This window comes from Tachyglossus aculeatus, chromosome 5 (genome assembly GCF_015852505.1).
Source record: "Tachyglossus aculeatus isolate mTacAcu1 chromosome 5, mTacAcu1.pri, whole genome shotgun sequence".
Lineage (NCBI taxonomy): Eukaryota > Metazoa > Chordata > Mammalia > Monotremata > Tachyglossidae > Tachyglossus > Tachyglossus aculeatus.
Window position 1 is genome coordinate 95,403,559 of NC_052070.1, and position 17,909 is coordinate 95,421,467.

The window sequence follows — 17,909 nt, forward strand, 5'->3', positions numbered from 1 at the left end:
CTTCATCACCTCACCCTCTCCTACCTCACCCCTCTTCTATCCTTCTACAGCCCAGCCCGCGTGCTCCGCTCCTCTACCGCTAACCTCCTCACTGAGAGGTGAGCTCTCAGTAGGGCCTTGAAGGGAGGAAGAGAGCTAGCTTGGCAGATGGGCAGAGGGAGGGCATTCCAGGCCCGGGGGATGACGTGGGCCAGGGGTCGATGGCGGGACAGGCGAGAACGAGGTACGGTGAGGAGATTAGTGGCAGAGGAGCGGAGGGTGCGGGGTGGGCTGTAGAAGGAGAGAAGTTAAGTGACTTGCCCAAGGTCACACAGCAAGTACATAGTGAAGCCAGGATCAGAACCAAGGTCCTCTGACTCCCAGGGATGTGCTCTTTTGACTAGGCTACGTTGCTTATCTGTAGCCAGCACAGTTAAAATTCCTCCATGATCACAGTTGGATCACTTGCTGCTCCCTCCTGATACTTACAACGTAAACACTTTATTCCACTCGGGATTGAGGTTCTTGTAAACTGTATGCGTTTGAAGCCTATCGTTGCCCAATTCCAACAAGCAGAAAGGGTCACTCTTTCCTGGAATGAGATGATTTAAGGGTTAAAGGGCTTATCATGACCCAAAACACACCCAGAAAAGACAGTCTCTTGAAATAAATTGCCAAGACAACTGCTCTGTGCTGTGAGCTCAATGCAATCACATCTACCCAGTGACTATTTTAAGGTTCCCTTGTAGCTATTTTACTCACCATTAGGCTAATCCTTCCTGAACATGATGAGTCATGGGCCAGAAGGTCAAATTCTGAGTTTGCTATTCTAACCCCTATTCCATGACCCTACCTAGCAGCCATCCTTATTTAATATTGAGGATTTCTGGAATGTTGTAATGTAAGATGACAATCGTCAGACCTGAAAAGAGGCCCAGAGGATTAAAATTTTTTAAAAAAAGGAAAAGGAAAAAATAAAGGAGGAAGGGAGATGTACAAATATCTTACATCTCCAGCCCCAACCTCCTGTCCCTGAAATCTTGGATTTTTTTTTCTGCCTTCAAGACACCTCCACTTGAATGTACCACCAACATCTCAAACTCAACATGTTCAAAATTGAACCACTCATCTTTGCTCCCAAACTCTCTCCTCACCATGGACTTTCTCATCACTGTAGACAACATGTCTCACAAGCCTGCAACCTTGGCATTATCATTCATTCATTCAATCGTATTTATTGAGCGCTTACTGTGTGCAGAGCACTGTACTAAGCACTTGGGAAGTACAGGTTGGCAACATATAAACACGGTCCCTACCCAACAACGGGCTCACAGTCTAGAAGAGGGAGACAGACGACAAAACAAAACATGTTGTCAGGTCAGGTGTCAAGTCACCAGAATAAATAGAAGTAAAGCTAGATACACATCATTAACAAAATAAATAGAATAGTTACTATGTACAAGTAAAATAGAGTAATAAATCTGTACAAACATATATACAGGTGCAGTGGGGAGGGGAAGGAGGTAAGGCGGGGGGATGGGGAGGGGGAGAGGAAGGATGGGGCTCAGTCTGGGAGGGCCTCCTGGAGGAGGTGAGCTCTCAGAAGGGCTTTGAAGGGAGGAAGAGAGCTAGCTTGGTGGATGTGCGGAGGGAGGGCATTCCAGGCCAGGGGAAGGGCGTGGGCCGGGGATTGACGGGGAACTGGGGCCCAGAGAAGTGGGGTGACTTGCCCAGGGTCACACGGCTGACGATTGGCGGAGCCGGGATTTGAACCCATGAACTCTGACTTCAAAGCCTGGGCTCTTTCCACTGAGCCATGCTGCTTCTCTTCCTCCTCCTTCTTCTCTTCCTCCTCCCCCTTCTCTTAATCTTCCTTCTCTTCCTCCTCCCCCTTCTCTTCCTCCTCCTCCTTCTCCTCCCCAGTGACCATCCCTCAAGGACCCCAAGCAGGCGACATTAATAGTCAATCTCCAGTAGAGACAGGAACTAGGCCTCCATAACCTATTCTGAACTCCCCTTACCATCCCTAGGTCGGGTCACTCTCCCGGGCCCGCACCTCAGGCCAAACTCTCCCCAGGCCGCCCTCAGGTTTGATCCCCGCTTCCACCCGCATTCCCATTCAAAGCATGGAGACAGGCTGCCCAGGCCAATGGCTCAACTAGGCCAGAGAACCAAGCACTCAGCTCCCCAGCGGGGCAGGGCAGGAAAGGGCATAGCAGCCCAGGACAGGATGGGGAAGCTGCCCCTCAATGCCTACCCCACCCCATCCCTCTTCTAGACTGTGAGCCCGCTGCTGGGTAGGGACCGTCTCTATATGTTGCCAACTTGTACTTCCCAAGCACTTAGTACAGTGCTCTGCACACAGTAAGCGCTCAATAAATATGATTGAATGAATGAATGACAGGCGAGAACAAGCACAGGAGGTGAGTGGCAGAGGAGCGGAGGGTGTGGGCTGGGCTGTAGAAGGAAAGAAGGGGGATGAGATAGGAGGGGGCGAAGTGATGGAGAGCCTTGAAGCCAAGAGTGAGGAGTTTTTGCCTGATGTGTAGGTTGATTAGTAGCCACTGGAGATTTCTGAGGAGAGGAGTAACATGCCCAGAGCGTTTCTGCACAAAGATAATCCGGGCAGCAGCATGAAGTATAGACTGAAGTAGGGAGAGACAGGAGGATGGGAGATCAGAGAGGAGGCTGATGCAGTAATCCAGTCGGGATAGGATGAGAGATTGAACCAGCAGGGTAGTGGTTTGGATGGAGAGGAAAGGGCGGATCTTGGCGATGTTGCGGAGGTGAGACCGGCATGTTTTGGTGATGGATTGGGTGTGAGGGGTGAACGAGAGAGCGGAGTCGAGGATGACACCAAGGTTGGCAGTGCCGTCTTCAGTGATAGGAAAGTCAGGGAGAGGGCAGGGTTTGGGAGGGAAGATAAGGGGTTCAGTCTTGGACATATAGTTCAGTCTTGGACATATCCTCATATCATTTCTTTCACATATTCACATATTCAGCTAGTCACTAAATTCTGTTGGTTCTTCCTTCACAATTACCTCAATGGTCATATCTACCTCTACATTTGGGCTGGCCTCCTCACTGACCATCCTACCTCTGGCCCCTTCCCTCTTCAGTCCATACCTGACTGTGCTGCCTGGATCAGTTTTTTTCTGAAAATTGTTTAGCACACATCTGACCCATGACTCATCCAATGTTTGTCCCTCCATCTCTGCATTAAGCAGAAACTTCTCACCATTGGTTTTAAGGCACTCTCCACTCTTCTTATACTTGCTCCTTTCACTCTACAACCTAGATTGCATACTTCACTCTTCTAATACCAAACTACTCATCATGTTTTGCTCTCATCTCTCCCACCTCTAACTCTTTATTTACACTCTCCATCCTTCCTCTTTCTGATTTACCACCACTTTCCCCATATTCAGAGCCTTAGTAAAATCATATCTCCTCCAAGAAGCCTTCCCTTACTAACTGCCCCTCTCTACTTTCCCTCCCACTACTTCACCTTTAAACTTAGTCTCTCACCCTAAACACTCAGGTATTCACCCACCCCCACAGCACTCATGTACTTCCCATAGGTGTAATTTATTTTAGTGTCTATCTACCCCTAACCAAATGTTAACCTCCTTGAGGGCAGAGATTATGCCTAACTTTACTGTTCTCTCCCAAATGAAAAATGCAGGGCTCTGAACAGAAGAAGTGCTCAGGGCATATCGTTGACTGATTGAACTTTATCTAGAATTATTCCCACTAATAGTTGCAAATGTGCTTTCAATCCACAGCTGTCTAAGATAACTACCATCAAGATTCATGGCCAGGTAAATTCCTGTGGCGTGGGACTGTACCTACTATTTGTCTTCTCCCAAGCGCTTGTACAGTGCCCGGCCGAGTAAGCACTCAGTAAATACTACTGATTGATTGATCGGCAGGAACCAGCCTAGTTCTCCCAAATCCCCTATTTTGCAGGGAAAACAAAAAACACTGCTTCCCCTGCACCTCACTCCTTGTGATAGCTTTCATCTCCATTGATGTGTACATATGAGAGCAAATGCTACAGAGTTAAATGTCCAGGTATACCAAGCCTCTGTGATTTGATTCTTCAACCAAAACTACATCAGCTACTTAACAATTTGTCAGGCCATTAGTAGGTGTCAGCACTTACCCTCCAGAGGCACGAACATGACATCCGATCAGCACTGGCTCTGGTGAAGCAGTCTGACACTTTTAATGAAAGCCCCTGGGTTACTCTACAGCAGGGAAAAATTCACTGGCATGTCCTTTTGAGACACTGGTTTTCTATCTGGCTCTTGAGCTGTGCAACGAACACACTTCTGGCTATCCCAGCTAATGAGGAGCAGACATCTACTTCCCAAATAGGAAAATTTTGCAACATGTCTCTGAGGAGTGCAATGAACGAACCCTTAGAATGGTCAAAGCACATCAACGTGGCATTTGTTAATATGACAGGTAAAATACGCAGAAAACTATATGGCAAAACACACAATTCGATTAATTTGTAAATCGATTTGTGAATGTTTCACCCAGTTAGCTTTCCCTCCTTAAAATAACCTAGTGATTTATAAGGCTCATTATACAACCAATTCAAATTACTCATCCTTTTTTACTTCATGCCTTTTCTGAATTATCTTTTCGGTTATTATGAAATACACTGTGGCCTAGTGGAAGAAGCACGGGCCTGAGAATCAGAGGCCCTGGGCTCTAATCCTGGCTCAGTCACTTGTCTGCATTGTGACCTGGGGTAAATCACTTAATGTCTCTGTGCCTCAGTTCCCTCACCTATAAAATGTGGGTTCAATATCTGTTCTTCCTCCTATTTAGACTGTGAGCCACATGTGGCATCTGATTATCCTGTATCTACCCCAGTGCTTAAAAAAGTGCTTGGCAAATAGTAAGCATTTAAGAACTATAATTATTTATTATTATTATTATTATTATTATTATTATTATTATTATTATTATTATGTCTAAGTTTGCCACGAGGGTCACAAATTTTCACAGAGGTACACATCATCAGTCCTGCATCTGAGCCTGATGTTACAAGTGAAGCTGACTGATACACCATCTCCAGGCTTGGCCACCACTCTCTTCCATCCCAGCCTTCAATCAATTAATGGTATTAATTGAGCATGTACTATGTGCAGAACACTGCCCTAAGTGCTTGAGTACAATGCAATGGAATTAGAATTGTTATGTACTTTCCCTACACATAACATGTTTATGGTCTAGAGGGGTAGACAGACATTAATATGAATGAATAAGCAATTTATACTATATAACTATAGGGTTGGGGGTGGGGTGAATATCAAATGTCAGAAGGACCTGTATTCTAATCCTGGCTCTACCACTGGTCTAGTGTGAGATGTTGGTTAAGTCACTTCTCTATGACTCAATTACCTTATCTGTAAAATGGGGGTTAAGACTGTGAGCCCCATGTGGAACAGGAACTGTATCCAACCTGATTTTCTTGTGTCTCCCCCAGTGCTTAGTACAGCGCCTGGTACTTAGTAAGCACTTAACAAATACCACAATTAGAGTGCTCTGCATATAGTAAGTGCTCAATAAATATAACTGACTGAATAATAACAATTATTATCATTATTATTATATTTGTAAAATGCTCACTCTGTGTCAAGCACTATTCCAAGCACATTTCTAAAGAAAGGAATGCCTAGCTCATCTCCTGCTTACCACCCTCCTGGCTATAAAGGAGGAGGGGAAAATGTTGCCTTGGGAGAGTGGAGGCAGGGGGCATCCTCTCTGTTAAACATCAGGCCCTGGTGGTCCTGTGTAAAAGGAGGGCCAAGGGTCACTGCTGCTATTAATCTACTAATTGTATTTATTGAGTGCTATCTCTGTGCAGAACACTGTACTAAGCCCTCAGAAGAGTTCCCTCCCAGGTGTGTGAGAGCCCAAACAATCCTACTCTATAATTTTATGTTTTGAATAATGTTTTTGGTCAACAGTCTTTGAAAGCAGCACTTTTGGACATACCAAAAAATTCATTGAGGGGGAAAAGGCATTTCATGTTGACAAAACCACTATCCACATCATCGAAAATTGGGAAACAAAAATCGAAGCCACTTTTGTTTGAGGTTGTTCCTGTTCATCGAGCATATTTATTTCCTCATTTACAGTAGGGCACAGAAAAATTGTTCCAAGTAACTTTTTGTGATGGGGGCAAATTTTGAAAAGGCAGTTGACTAAATAAAATGAAGAATTTCACTTATTTCTTGAAGTTGAGAAAAGTTGCACAGTAGAAAAATAGAGCACCCGGCCAAACATTGGTGGCATTCAAAATAATAATTACCTTAAAATTCAGACTTAATTAGTGATTGGGGAATGATATACAGCACAAAATAATTTTTCTTTTTTAACGATATTTGCTAAGTGCTTACAACATGCCAACTGCTAAACACTGGCATGGTTGCAAGCTAATCAGGTTAGACACAGTCCATATCTCATGTGGAGCTCATGGTCTTAATAACCATTTTACAGATGAGGTAACTGAGGCACAGAAAAGTTACATGACTTGCCCAAGATCACACCGCAGACAAGTGTTGGAGCAGGGATTAGAACTCAGATCTTTTGACTCCCAGGCCCCACAGCTTCTCTATGTAATTTCCTATAGTATCTATCACAGTGTTTGGCCTAAAGTGGATGTTTAATAAATACTGATTATAAGGAACTTAATTTGTATGTGTGAGTTCAAAATATTTCCATGACTGGTCACCCAACCAATCATTCTGGGGTATTTCTTGAGTGCCGATGTGTAGACCATTCTACACCATAATAACATTTTGTATGGACTCAATACTAATTCACACAAGCTAAAACGTCATAAATATTCCAAAGATAATTTGAAGTTGTACCTTTATATATAGATTACATAGTATTTTTTTCTTTCCATAAGGAGAAAGCTTTGAGAAGCAGCGTGGCTTAGTGGAAAGAACACGGGTTTGGGAGTCAGAGGATGTGGGTTCTAATTCTGGCTCCACCACTTCTGCTGTGTGACCTTGGGCAAGCCACTTACCTTCTCTGTGCCTCAGTTACCTCCTCTGTAAAATGGGGATTAAGACTGTGAGACCCACGTGGCACAACCTGATTACCTTGTAACTAACCCAGCACTTAGAACAGTGCTTAGAACTTAGAATAGTGTAGAACATGACCAAGACTGAACTTCTTATCTTCCCTCCCAAACCCTGCCCTCTCCCTGACTTTCCCATCACTGTTGACTGCACTACCACCCTTCCTGTCTCACAAGCCCACAACATTGGTGTCATCCTCGACTCTGCTCTCTCGTTCACCCCTCACACCCAATCCATCACCAAAACCTGCCGCTCTCACCTCCTCAACATAGCCAAGATCCACCGTTTCCTCTCCATTCAAACTGCTACCCTGCTGGTTCAATCTCTCATCCTATCCCGACTCGATTACTGCATCAGCCTCCTCTCTGATCTCCCATCATCCTGTCTCTCCCCACTTCAATCTATACTTCACGCTGCTGCCGGGATCATCTCTGTGCAGAAAGGCTCTGGGCATGTTACCCTCCTCAAAAATCTCCAGTGGTGACCAATCAACCTATGCATTAGGCAAAAACTCCTCACTCTCAGCTTCAAGGCTCTCCATCACCTCGCCCCCTCCTACCTCACCTCCCTTCTTTCCTTCTACAGCCCAGCTTGCACCCTCCGCTCCTCTGCCGCTAACCTCTTCACTGTGCCTCGTTCTCGCCTCTCCCGCCATTGACCCCCGGCCCACGTCCTCCCCCTGGCCTGGAATGCCCTCCCTCTGCACATCCGCCAAGCTAGCTCTCTTCCTCCCTTCAAAGCCCTACTGAGAGCTCACCTCCTCCAGGAGGCCTTCCTAGACTGAGTTCCTTCCTTCCTCTCCCCCTCCTCCCCCTCCCCATCCCCCTGCCTTACCTCCTTCCCCTCCCCACAGCACCTGTATATATGTATATATGTTTGTACATATTTATTACTCTATTTATTTATTTTACTTGTACATATTTATCCTATTTTATTTTGTTAATATGTTTTGTTTTGTTGTCTGTCTCCCCTTTCTAGTCTGTGAGCCCGCTGTTGGGTAGGGACCATCTCTATATGTTTCCAACTTGTACTTCCCAAGTGCATAGTACAGTGCTCTGCACACAGTAAGTGCTCAATAAATACGACTGAATGAATGAATGAATGGATGAATGCTTGGCACATAGAAAGCGCTTAACAAATACCATAAATATTATTATTATTATTCAAATCTTGTTCCTGAGGTGATAAAATTAGATGAACTGCTAAATTCTGCAATATAATATGGAAACATTTCAAGTGCTGTAAAATGGGGATTAAGACTGTGAGCCCCAGCGAGACAACCTGATCACCTTGTAACCTCCCCAGCACTTAGAACAGTTCTTTGCACGTAGTAAGTGCTTAACAAATGCCATCATTATTATTATTATTATTATTATTAAGTGCTACCTTCATAAGGAATTTCCCAGCCTCAATCCACTGTTTAAAGCAAAAGCAGTAGAAACAACACTTCTACATTTTCTGGGAATAAAAGATATTAAGTTACTCTATGCAATGACTATGCATAGAAGGTCAGTGGGGACCACTGGCTTTCTCATAATAAATCTGTCCATTTTTCATCCTTAATGGATCCCTTTCCCCCACCCCTGAAAAATCACAATACCATACTGGCATAGGCAATTGCACATATGATTTCTTCTTGCGGCTCTGTAAATTATATAACTCCAAAGAATCTCAGACTTCAGTTCATGAATTTTACTAGGACTCTACATGAAAGTTTACCTCTTTCAATCCATAGTAGAATCACAATCAATTTGTGGATACTTTTCCAAGACACATTGACTTTTTGTTAAAAGAATGGGGAATGAAATAGAGCCCCAACAATCTAAATCATCTCATCATTCAGCATTCAGAGCAGATTGCTAATTACACTCATGTAATATTCCTCCTTCTGACTGATACAGTAAAGTAACTTTACATGTGGCCCCAACTAATTCTTCTCTGATTAAGTAAAAGATCACCTCACTAAGGCTGAAGCCAAAGTATTTGCTCAAGTCTTAAAAAAAAGTCACAAGATAATCTGAGATTCTCATTAAGGACAGGGAATGCAAATAACTTTGCTTCTAAAAATAAAGTGCAAAATAGCCTATAAATGTGATTAACTGCTGACAAGTCTCTTTCCCTCAATCCAATATATTGATAATCCAGTCTGTAAACAACCCTAAGCACCCAGGTAACAGCAGGCAGCAAGTAGAAGTTTCAGCCTCTGGCCCACGTCCTTCCTCTGGACTGAAATGCCCTCCCTCCTGAAATCCACCAATCACTCTTCCCCTCTTCAAAGGCCTACTGCAGTTGCACCTCCTCCAAGAGGCCTTCCAGACTAAGCCTCCTTTTTCCTCAGCTCCCCCTCCCTTCCACAGCACCTTGACTTGCTCCTTTTGCTCTCCCTGCCTCCCCACCCCACAGCACTTACATATATATGTATATATCTATAATTCTATTTATTAATATTGACACCTGTTTACTTGTTTTGGTGTCTGTCTCCCCCCTTCTAGACTGTAAACCCAGTGTGGGCAGGGATTTTCTCTCTTTATTGCTGAACTTTCCAAGCGCTTAGTACAGTGCTATGCAAACAGTAAGCACTCAATAAATATGACTGAATGAATGAATAGAATGAAGTTTGCTTCTAAAAGACTGGGACATTATGTCAAACTTTCAAGAACTGTTATTTGCTAATTGTAATCAGGTTTATAATCACCAGGAAAAAGCAGGCAAATAAAGCTCTTTAAATCACTATACCAGAGTTACTACCTATTGGAGTTCAGCTCTTATCCCTGATGTTGATACAGAATAATATGGTAAGGGGGATAGATGGAAAAGCAGTGTAAAACCATATCCACCAATGTTACTGCTGTGAAAATATTAACATGGGAAGAGAAGTTCCTAATTGTAAACAAGGGATATCATTAAGCAGAATATCTTTTCCTAGTAAGACATTTAATACATACAAAGGGTCCTCAGACAAGAGACTATCCATATAAATCATTAACTAAAAGGGGTAATTTGTTAAGGGTGAGGAGAGGGAAGAATGTACTATACACACCCTCAAATTAAGGGTTTATATACAATTATCTTATCCTAGCCCTGCAGAATAAAACTAGCACCATAAGCATGATGCTGCCATACACTTTTTATAAATTACAAGAAATACACTTCTTCTATGGTTGATGTGAAGTAATTCTACTACTAAATATGTGACAACCCTCCACTACAGCCATCACATATTCCAATTCTAACAAAATAAACCCTTTTTCCTGTTGGATTATTTGAGATTTTCTAATTGTGGAATCAACATTCCTTAAACAAAGGATAAAACAAAGACATGGCCTGAAGACATTTGCTTAACTCGACTGTTTATGAATCTGTTTGCTAAGTAGGTCATTCAGGAGCAGAAACAAGAAGAAAATGCAGAGCCAAAAATAAGCCACAGGCAAACAGATGAAAAGAAGAATACTCTATACCTGAGAAATCTGCAGCTAAGAGATCTAATGCCTTTAAAACTTTCACTTGTAAAAAGCCAACATCCTTCACATCTTTCAGGGAGTTCTGGAAGCCCTGGAACAAAAGAGATTAAAAAGGATTAACAAAATACCAGTAAAATAATGTCTACATTCATTTCAGGAATGTTTTCTAAATTTGTCTTACAGTTTCCAAAGCCAAGGTATATGCAATAGGTCATATATCTATATCTGTCAAAGGTATATACATGAATATGGTCATAGTGAGTCAAAGGCATCTTCAAGGGTTAACTAACCAGTGACTTTGCAGTTGCCCTAGAAAGGCACTGATATTTTGTCAGTGTGACCCTTACTTTTTTCACATCTTCACTGAAATTGTCTTATACATTCTTTTTTCCAACTTGGCCAATGGACGTGAGGGGATCTGTCTCCCTTCAGTTCCCATGATCCCCTTCTTCCACTGCACACATGCACCTGGAAATTCAGGGATGTCACCATTCCACATTGCTTAAAATGGGAAAGTCTCAGATAGAGGTTACAGTAGATTTATTCTACTAAATCTCTACTTTAATTATTTTCTTAAAAATGTAATGTATCATAAGAAACTTTCCTCTATACTCATAGCTTAGGCACATGAACCAGGTAAATACTCAGAATTAGAGATCCACATTCCACGGGTGTATGTTCATCAGTATAATATGAGAAATACCTTTCTCCTAAAAATTCAAACAAGTTAACAAATAGTTTAATTTCATCTGTCCATAACCACACTAACCTTTATGTGTAATAACCTCCTTCATGAGATAAACCATTAAACTATGGACAAAGATCCCTTTTATGCAGTTTTTCAGATCATATCTTGGTTTCAACTTAAAAAGAAAAGTGACATAACACTGCAGAGCACTCACATATTGCTGGGATATCTGCTTTCTCTCACTGGGGTCTGCCAAAGGACAGACACATAGATCAGAGATAGACACTCCTGAGCAGGGCGTAAGTGTGATCAGCATAAGTAGTGACCCCAGTTGGTTTTCCAGTGGCAGTTCTAAACAATTGGCTTGCTTGAGTGGCAGTACCGCAATGTCCACTTTACACCTACAGCGATTTCATGAATCAAAAAAAAAAGTGATTAAACCTTGGCTTCATTAGGACATTCAAAGTCGCTAGTTTTATTTTACAACCCATTGTGTTCCTTGGACCAATTTTTCTTGGAGGTCTTACTAAGCTTGTACTCTAATTTATAGCCAAGTCTACTACAGGGGAGAGAAGGTGAAAGACATTCTCCTAGTTGGTGATGCAAAATGTCAGTGTGACACTCTATGATGGAAATGGGGAAGACGCAGGGAGGTAGTCAGATTTAAAAAAAGTGGAAAGACAGAGAGAATACGATAAGATTTAGATTGAATGTGATAAAATAAAGTTACTGCAGAAATTAACTATTATTAACCTGACTATATTTTATAGCTAGTCTGCTTTTACAAATACATAAAACAAAGAATTAGGGCTTAAAAATGGGACAAAAAAATGGCAGTTGAGTTCTGATGGAGAAACCATTTTCTACCCAATTAATACCAACTGGCAAGGTTTTATTTAAAGAAAACTTGTTAAGGTGTTTTATTAATAGGCAAAGATTCCAAAGGGGTCCCCCAGGTGGGTTTCTTCTGGGTAAATGGGGCATGAAGTGCTGTTGATTGATTCCATTTTAGTTACACTGCCAGAGCAGTTTGTACCCATCTGCTATAAATTGCATGTTTTCCGCCTCTTAACAGCTAATTTTCTGGGAATGTTGAAAACCTCAAACACATTTCAGTACAGAAACTAACACAAAAAGGTGGCTGACGTGGTAAACCATTTTATTCATTTGGTCACTGAAAAGGTCCCGGATTTGCTCAGATCAGGCGGAACTTGGTTTCTATTCTGACAGAGTCTCTGCAGCATTTCCCTGGAGCATGGTTTCATTGGCTTCATCATCCTGTCCGGAAATAATTTTGGCTCCTTTTGCCCTCAGAAGAAACTTGGCAGGACTAGCGCGGGGGAAGAGGAGGGAGATGGTTTTGGAGAGTGAGGTCAAAGAGGGGCAAAATTGAGATTTGACCCACTCTATGTGGCTAGGGACCAGCATAAGGGGAAATGCGTCAGCTGGGTTCTTAAGGACAGCTGAAGATATGGGTGCCAGTGAATGAGGGTGCTCTCTATCTGGAAATGTATTTCCTTTAATCAATCAATCATATTTATTGAGTGCCTGCTGTTCGCAGAGCACTATACTGAGCACTTGGTAGAATACAATGCAACAGGAGTTGGTAGACACATTCCCTGGCCACAACAAGTTTACAATCTAGAGGGGGAGACAGACATTAATATGAATAAATGTTACAGACATGTACAAAATTCTGTGGGGCTGAGGTGGGGGGTGAATAAAGAGTGGAAATTCAAGTGCAAAGATGATGCAGAAGGGAGTGGGGGAAGAGGAAACAAGGGCTTAGTTGGGGAAGACCTCTTAGAAGAGAAGTGAAGGAGAGGTGAGTGATGGTCTGTCGGCAATGAAGAGGGAGGACATTCAAGGCCAGAGGTAGGACATGGGAAAGGGGTCAGTGGTGAGATAGATAAGACATAGATAGATAGGTACAGTGAGTAGTTTGGCATTAGAGAAGTGAAGTGTCTGTTGGTGCAGGATCTCTGCCAAAATCAGCCTGGGAGCAAGGACTTGGGTCTGCCCTCAAGAACAAAGCCTCTCACAACTGTAGGGCCTCATTTAATGAACCATAAGAATGGTCCTTCCAATTGTGTTCGGGGGGTGTTTAGTGGACTTTACTTGGGAAAAGATGACCAAGTATTAAGAAAACCTTTTCCAGTGCCAGGTACCAGAAGAATCCAAGACCTTAGGAATGTGACTCCTACCTAACCTCATGGTCTAGAGAATCAGCGTGGTTTAGTGGAAAAATTCTGGGCTTGGGATTCAGAGGTTGTGGGTTTTAATCTTGGCTCTGCCACTTGTCAGCTGTGTGACTTTAAGCATGTCACAACTTTTCTGTGCCTCAGTTACCTCATCTGTAAAATGGACATTAAGACTGTGAGCCCCAATTGGGACAATCTTTTAGACTGTGAGCCCACTGTTGGGTAGGGACTGTATATGCTGCCAATTTGTACTTCCCAAGCGCTTAGTACAGTGCTCTGCACATAGTAAGCACTCAATAAATACGATTGATTGATTGATTGATTGACAATCTAATTACCTTGAATCTACTCCAGAGCTTAGAACAGTGCTTGGCACATAGTAAGCGCTTAACAAATACCATCATCATCATCATGGCCAGCATCCTGACATGTATTCATTAATGTTTTCCCAGTTTCTGGACAAAATAGTCAACTTTCAAAAATAAAAGGTTAAACTGGCAGTTGACTCAGACTATGCTTCCAAATCTGCCTGGGGATTTTACATGTGATACAATGAAGTTAGCCACACAGTTGCAGTTTATCTTCATAAAATAAACTACTTCCTCTTTACCTAATAATGGTTGGCAGTAAAGCCAACTCTTCTGAGACACTAAGTTCATAGTCGACTTATAAGTGACATTTAATTATTCCTACAGGTGACAATGTGTAGATGGTAGGCTTGAATTCCACTCTGTTTATTCAATCATTTTAAAGTGCTCACTTAATATATTTCTGGACCAGCTAAAATCTACCTTCCAGAAGATCTTTATTCTGTTTCTCATTGATCTGACATTCTCAGGGCTGGGGAAATCCAGTATGAAAACACAAAATTGAAAATACGCATTAAATGAGATGAAGCTACAGATAAATACATCTCACAGATAGACAAGAAGACTGTGTCTTCTTTCCTCCAAACCATCAAGTGGAAAATTCATTTCAAATCAATTTTAAATAGACCTTAGCAGAGGAAAAATTTTATCTCTTATAAGTGCTTTAAGGAGATAATTAGATTCAACATCAAATGACATACAAAAGAGGTTTTACTGTTGTTTTTCAGATGTTCCAGATTTAAAAGACCTTCAGGTTTTTTCCTATAATAAAATTTTAGCATCTCTCTCCTTTAAGGTGCCGAATGAGGAAATATTATCAAATCTTTGGTTGAAAAGAAAATTGTATAAGAACTGGAGAGTTTAGAAATCAGGAACAATAGGCTAGAATCTCATTAGGTGATGTCTAGTATGTAGGGAGTGGGGCGTTCACTCATGGATAAAGTTGCCACAGTCCACTATATGAATTTCCACACTACTATCAAAGTTCTAAGGAATGGGAAAAATAATTAAATACCCAATTTTATAAGGAAGGGAATATACTTAAAAAATTTTTGTTCCCCCTGACTTTCTTTTCTTCCTATGGTTTATGACTAACTTCTGTGCAAAATTACTGACCCCTTGTGCTTATTGGGCTTCACTAAATAATAACTGTGGTATTTAAATAATAATTTTGGTAGTTGTTAAGTGCTTATTATGTGCCAGGCACTGTACCAAGCCCTGGAGTGGATACAAGTAAATTGTGTTGGACACAGTCCCTGTCCCACATGGGGATCACAGTCTCAATCTCCATTTTACAGATAAGGTAACTGAGGCACAGAGAAGTGAAGTGACTTGCCCAAGGTCACACAGTAGACAAGTGGTGGAGCTGGGATTAGAACCCATGACCTTCTGACTTCCAGGCCTGTGTTCTATCAACTATAACACACTGACAGATGTCCCTTCTGTTATCAAAGTGTTTTATCTGAAACATGGTTCACCTTACCCACATAATTAGGGATGGTCTTCTGGAATATAGGGAAATAGGCAAGATGGCACGAGTGGAGTTTTTGCACTCCAAGCATTGCGCCAGACTTTTCCTAGCGGCCTAGTGGAAAGAACACAATCTAAAGAGTCAGAGAACTTGGGTTCTAATTCTGACCTCTGCCACTTGCCATCTGCGTGACCTTGACCAAGTCACAACCTCTCTGTACTTCAAATTCCTCACCTGTACAATCGAGATCCAATAACTGTTTTCCCTCCTTTAACTGTGAGCCCCATGTAGAGCAGGGACTGTCTGTCCTGATTATTTTCTATCTACCCCAGCTCTTAGCACAGTGATTGGCCCATAGTAAACACTTAATAAATACTACAATTATTATCACCTGGCACAGCTACATGCCTCAAAGATCACAGAGGAACCAGAAGTTTGGGGGGAAGCTGAACTTCATATCTCAGTTAAAACCAATTTATTTTCCTGTCTTCTTAAGAGCAGCAGGAGGATGGCTCATAGTTGCAAGGAGTCACATGGAGCAGATTTGGGACCCATGAATAGCCAAACGAGGACTGGAAAGCCTGAAAAGCCAGAAAAGCCAAATTGATAAAATTTTAATTCAAATAAATTTTGTTTTGGATTCAAATCCATATATTCCCCAGCATATGGGAAGTGGTGTGGCCTAATGGTTAGAGCACAGGCCTGGGATTCAGGACCTGGGTTCTAATCCTGGCTGAGCCACTTGTTTGATGAGGACCTCAGACAAGTGCTTTAACTTCTCTGTGTCTCAGTTACCTCATCTGTAAAATGGTGATCAAGCCTGGGAGCCCCATCTCTTAGCATTTCATTATCTTGTACCTACCCCAGCACTTAGTACAGTGCTTGGCACTTAACAAATACCATATAAAGCAAAACAAACAAACAGAAAATGCTTAAAGGGCATTAAGTGTAAAATATCACCTATTCTGGACTTTCCCAAACAAAATTTTAAATGCCCAATTTTTCTGGATGTATCCTACTTTTTATTCATTCAACTGTATTTACTGAATGCTTACTGTGTGCAGAGCACTGTACTAAGTGCTTAATGGCTCCTTCAGCACATTACATTCAGTTCCGCTGTAACAAATGTTTTTAATGTGCATTTGGGCTAGAATATGATTATGGAACTAGGGAACAGTCTTCTGACAACGTTAGCCTGTTCGATCCAATGTTGTGTGCTGCTGATGAGAATGCTTGTTCCCAAGCAGCGTGGAATAGGAAAGCACTACCATACACATTTTTGCTTAATGTGAGGTTTTGCATGAATGCAACTCTTACTTTATAGAACTGGGAGCATATGTGTTCCCATGACCTCATTCTAAGCATTCTCCCAGAAATCTAGTTACATTCAAAGCAGTTCTCATTCTCTGCAAAAACATCTCTATGGACCTGTAATGTGCTTGAACATGAAATATAGGAATCCAATCATTTAAACCTGGAACAATAAGCTAAAACATATATAAAGGTTTCTACTGTAGAGAGAAAATTGATATATACCCAAATACAACATGTTTAATCTAGCATTCCTACAGAAAAAGGAAGCTGTGTTTACTACTGACTCACTGTTTTTATTTCTACATAATTGGGCCAGAACCTCTGTGTGAGAAAACTTCACACCTGGTATACTATATATACCATTAAATGCCTTAATGTCTTCAGGTCATGAGGGGAACGTTTGCTATGCTGCACTCAACTCATCTACAGCCCCATATTCCTTTCCCTCTCCCCATATCTTATGCCTCAGCACATCTATCATTTCCACAACCCACAAGAAACACTGAGTGTTCTTTACCCACCTAGTCTCTCCTATACCTCCCACTGTAAATAGCAAAAGGCAGTTTAAGGGAGAAACAGAAAGCTACTTTTTCAGGCATTTGCGATAGCACTTTTTTCTTTACCATTCTATGTGCAGTTTCCTCGAATCTTTTGTTCTCTGTCCAGCATGACTATCCCTGGTTGAATTCAATTTTCATTCCCTTCTTAGATATTACAGAGAAGTCAGGAAATCTCTGGATGCAGGCAAGGTTTGAATTGAGATACACAATATCAATCAATTGCATGTACTGAGCACTTAATATGTGCAGAGCACTGTAGTAAGTGCTTGGGTGAGTACAATACAACAGTATAACAGACAAATTCCATGGAAACAATGAGCTTAGAGTCTAGTGGGGGAGACAGTCATTAATATGAATAAGTAATGTATTATAATTTAAAGATATGTACATAAGTGTTGTGGGACTGGCACAATATTCTTCATTTTTCTAAGAAAATCTTCTGGCTACGTTTCCCCATTCCTCAAGAACCTCCAGTGGTTGTCCATGTACCACCACATCAGACAGAAACTCCTCACCATCGACTTTAAAGCACTCAATCACCTTGCCCCCACTTACCTCATATCACTACTCTCCTACTACAACCCAACCCCACATGCTTTGTTCCTCTAATGCCAACCATCTCACTATACTGCGATCTTGTCTATCTCGCTGCCAACTTCTCACGCACATCCTGCCTCTGACCTTTAACACCCTCCCTCTTCATATCCAACAAACGTTATTCTCCCCACCTTCAAAGCCTAATTGTAGGCACAGCTTCT

At 41.9% G+C, this 17,909-nt stretch overlaps 1 protein-coding gene across 2 annotated transcripts in view; it reads right to left on the bottom strand.

Annotated features, from left to right (window-relative positions):
* Nucleotides 1-17,909, bottom strand: part of MCTP2 (multiple C2 and transmembrane domain containing 2) — a 188,419-nt gene that overhangs the window by 96,566 nt on the left and 73,944 nt on the right. For both annotated transcript variants that reach the window (XM_038746270.1, XM_038746271.1), the window contains 3 exons: nucleotides 11,452-11,638; nucleotides 10,547-10,640; nucleotides 469-571 (listed from right to left, as the gene is read on the bottom strand). In XM_038746270.1, coding sequence (XP_038602198.1) covers nucleotides 469-571; nucleotides 10,547-10,640; nucleotides 11,452-11,638 — 384 coding nt within the window. The remainder of the gene's footprint in view (nucleotides 1-468; nucleotides 572-10,546; nucleotides 10,641-11,451; nucleotides 11,639-17,909) is intronic.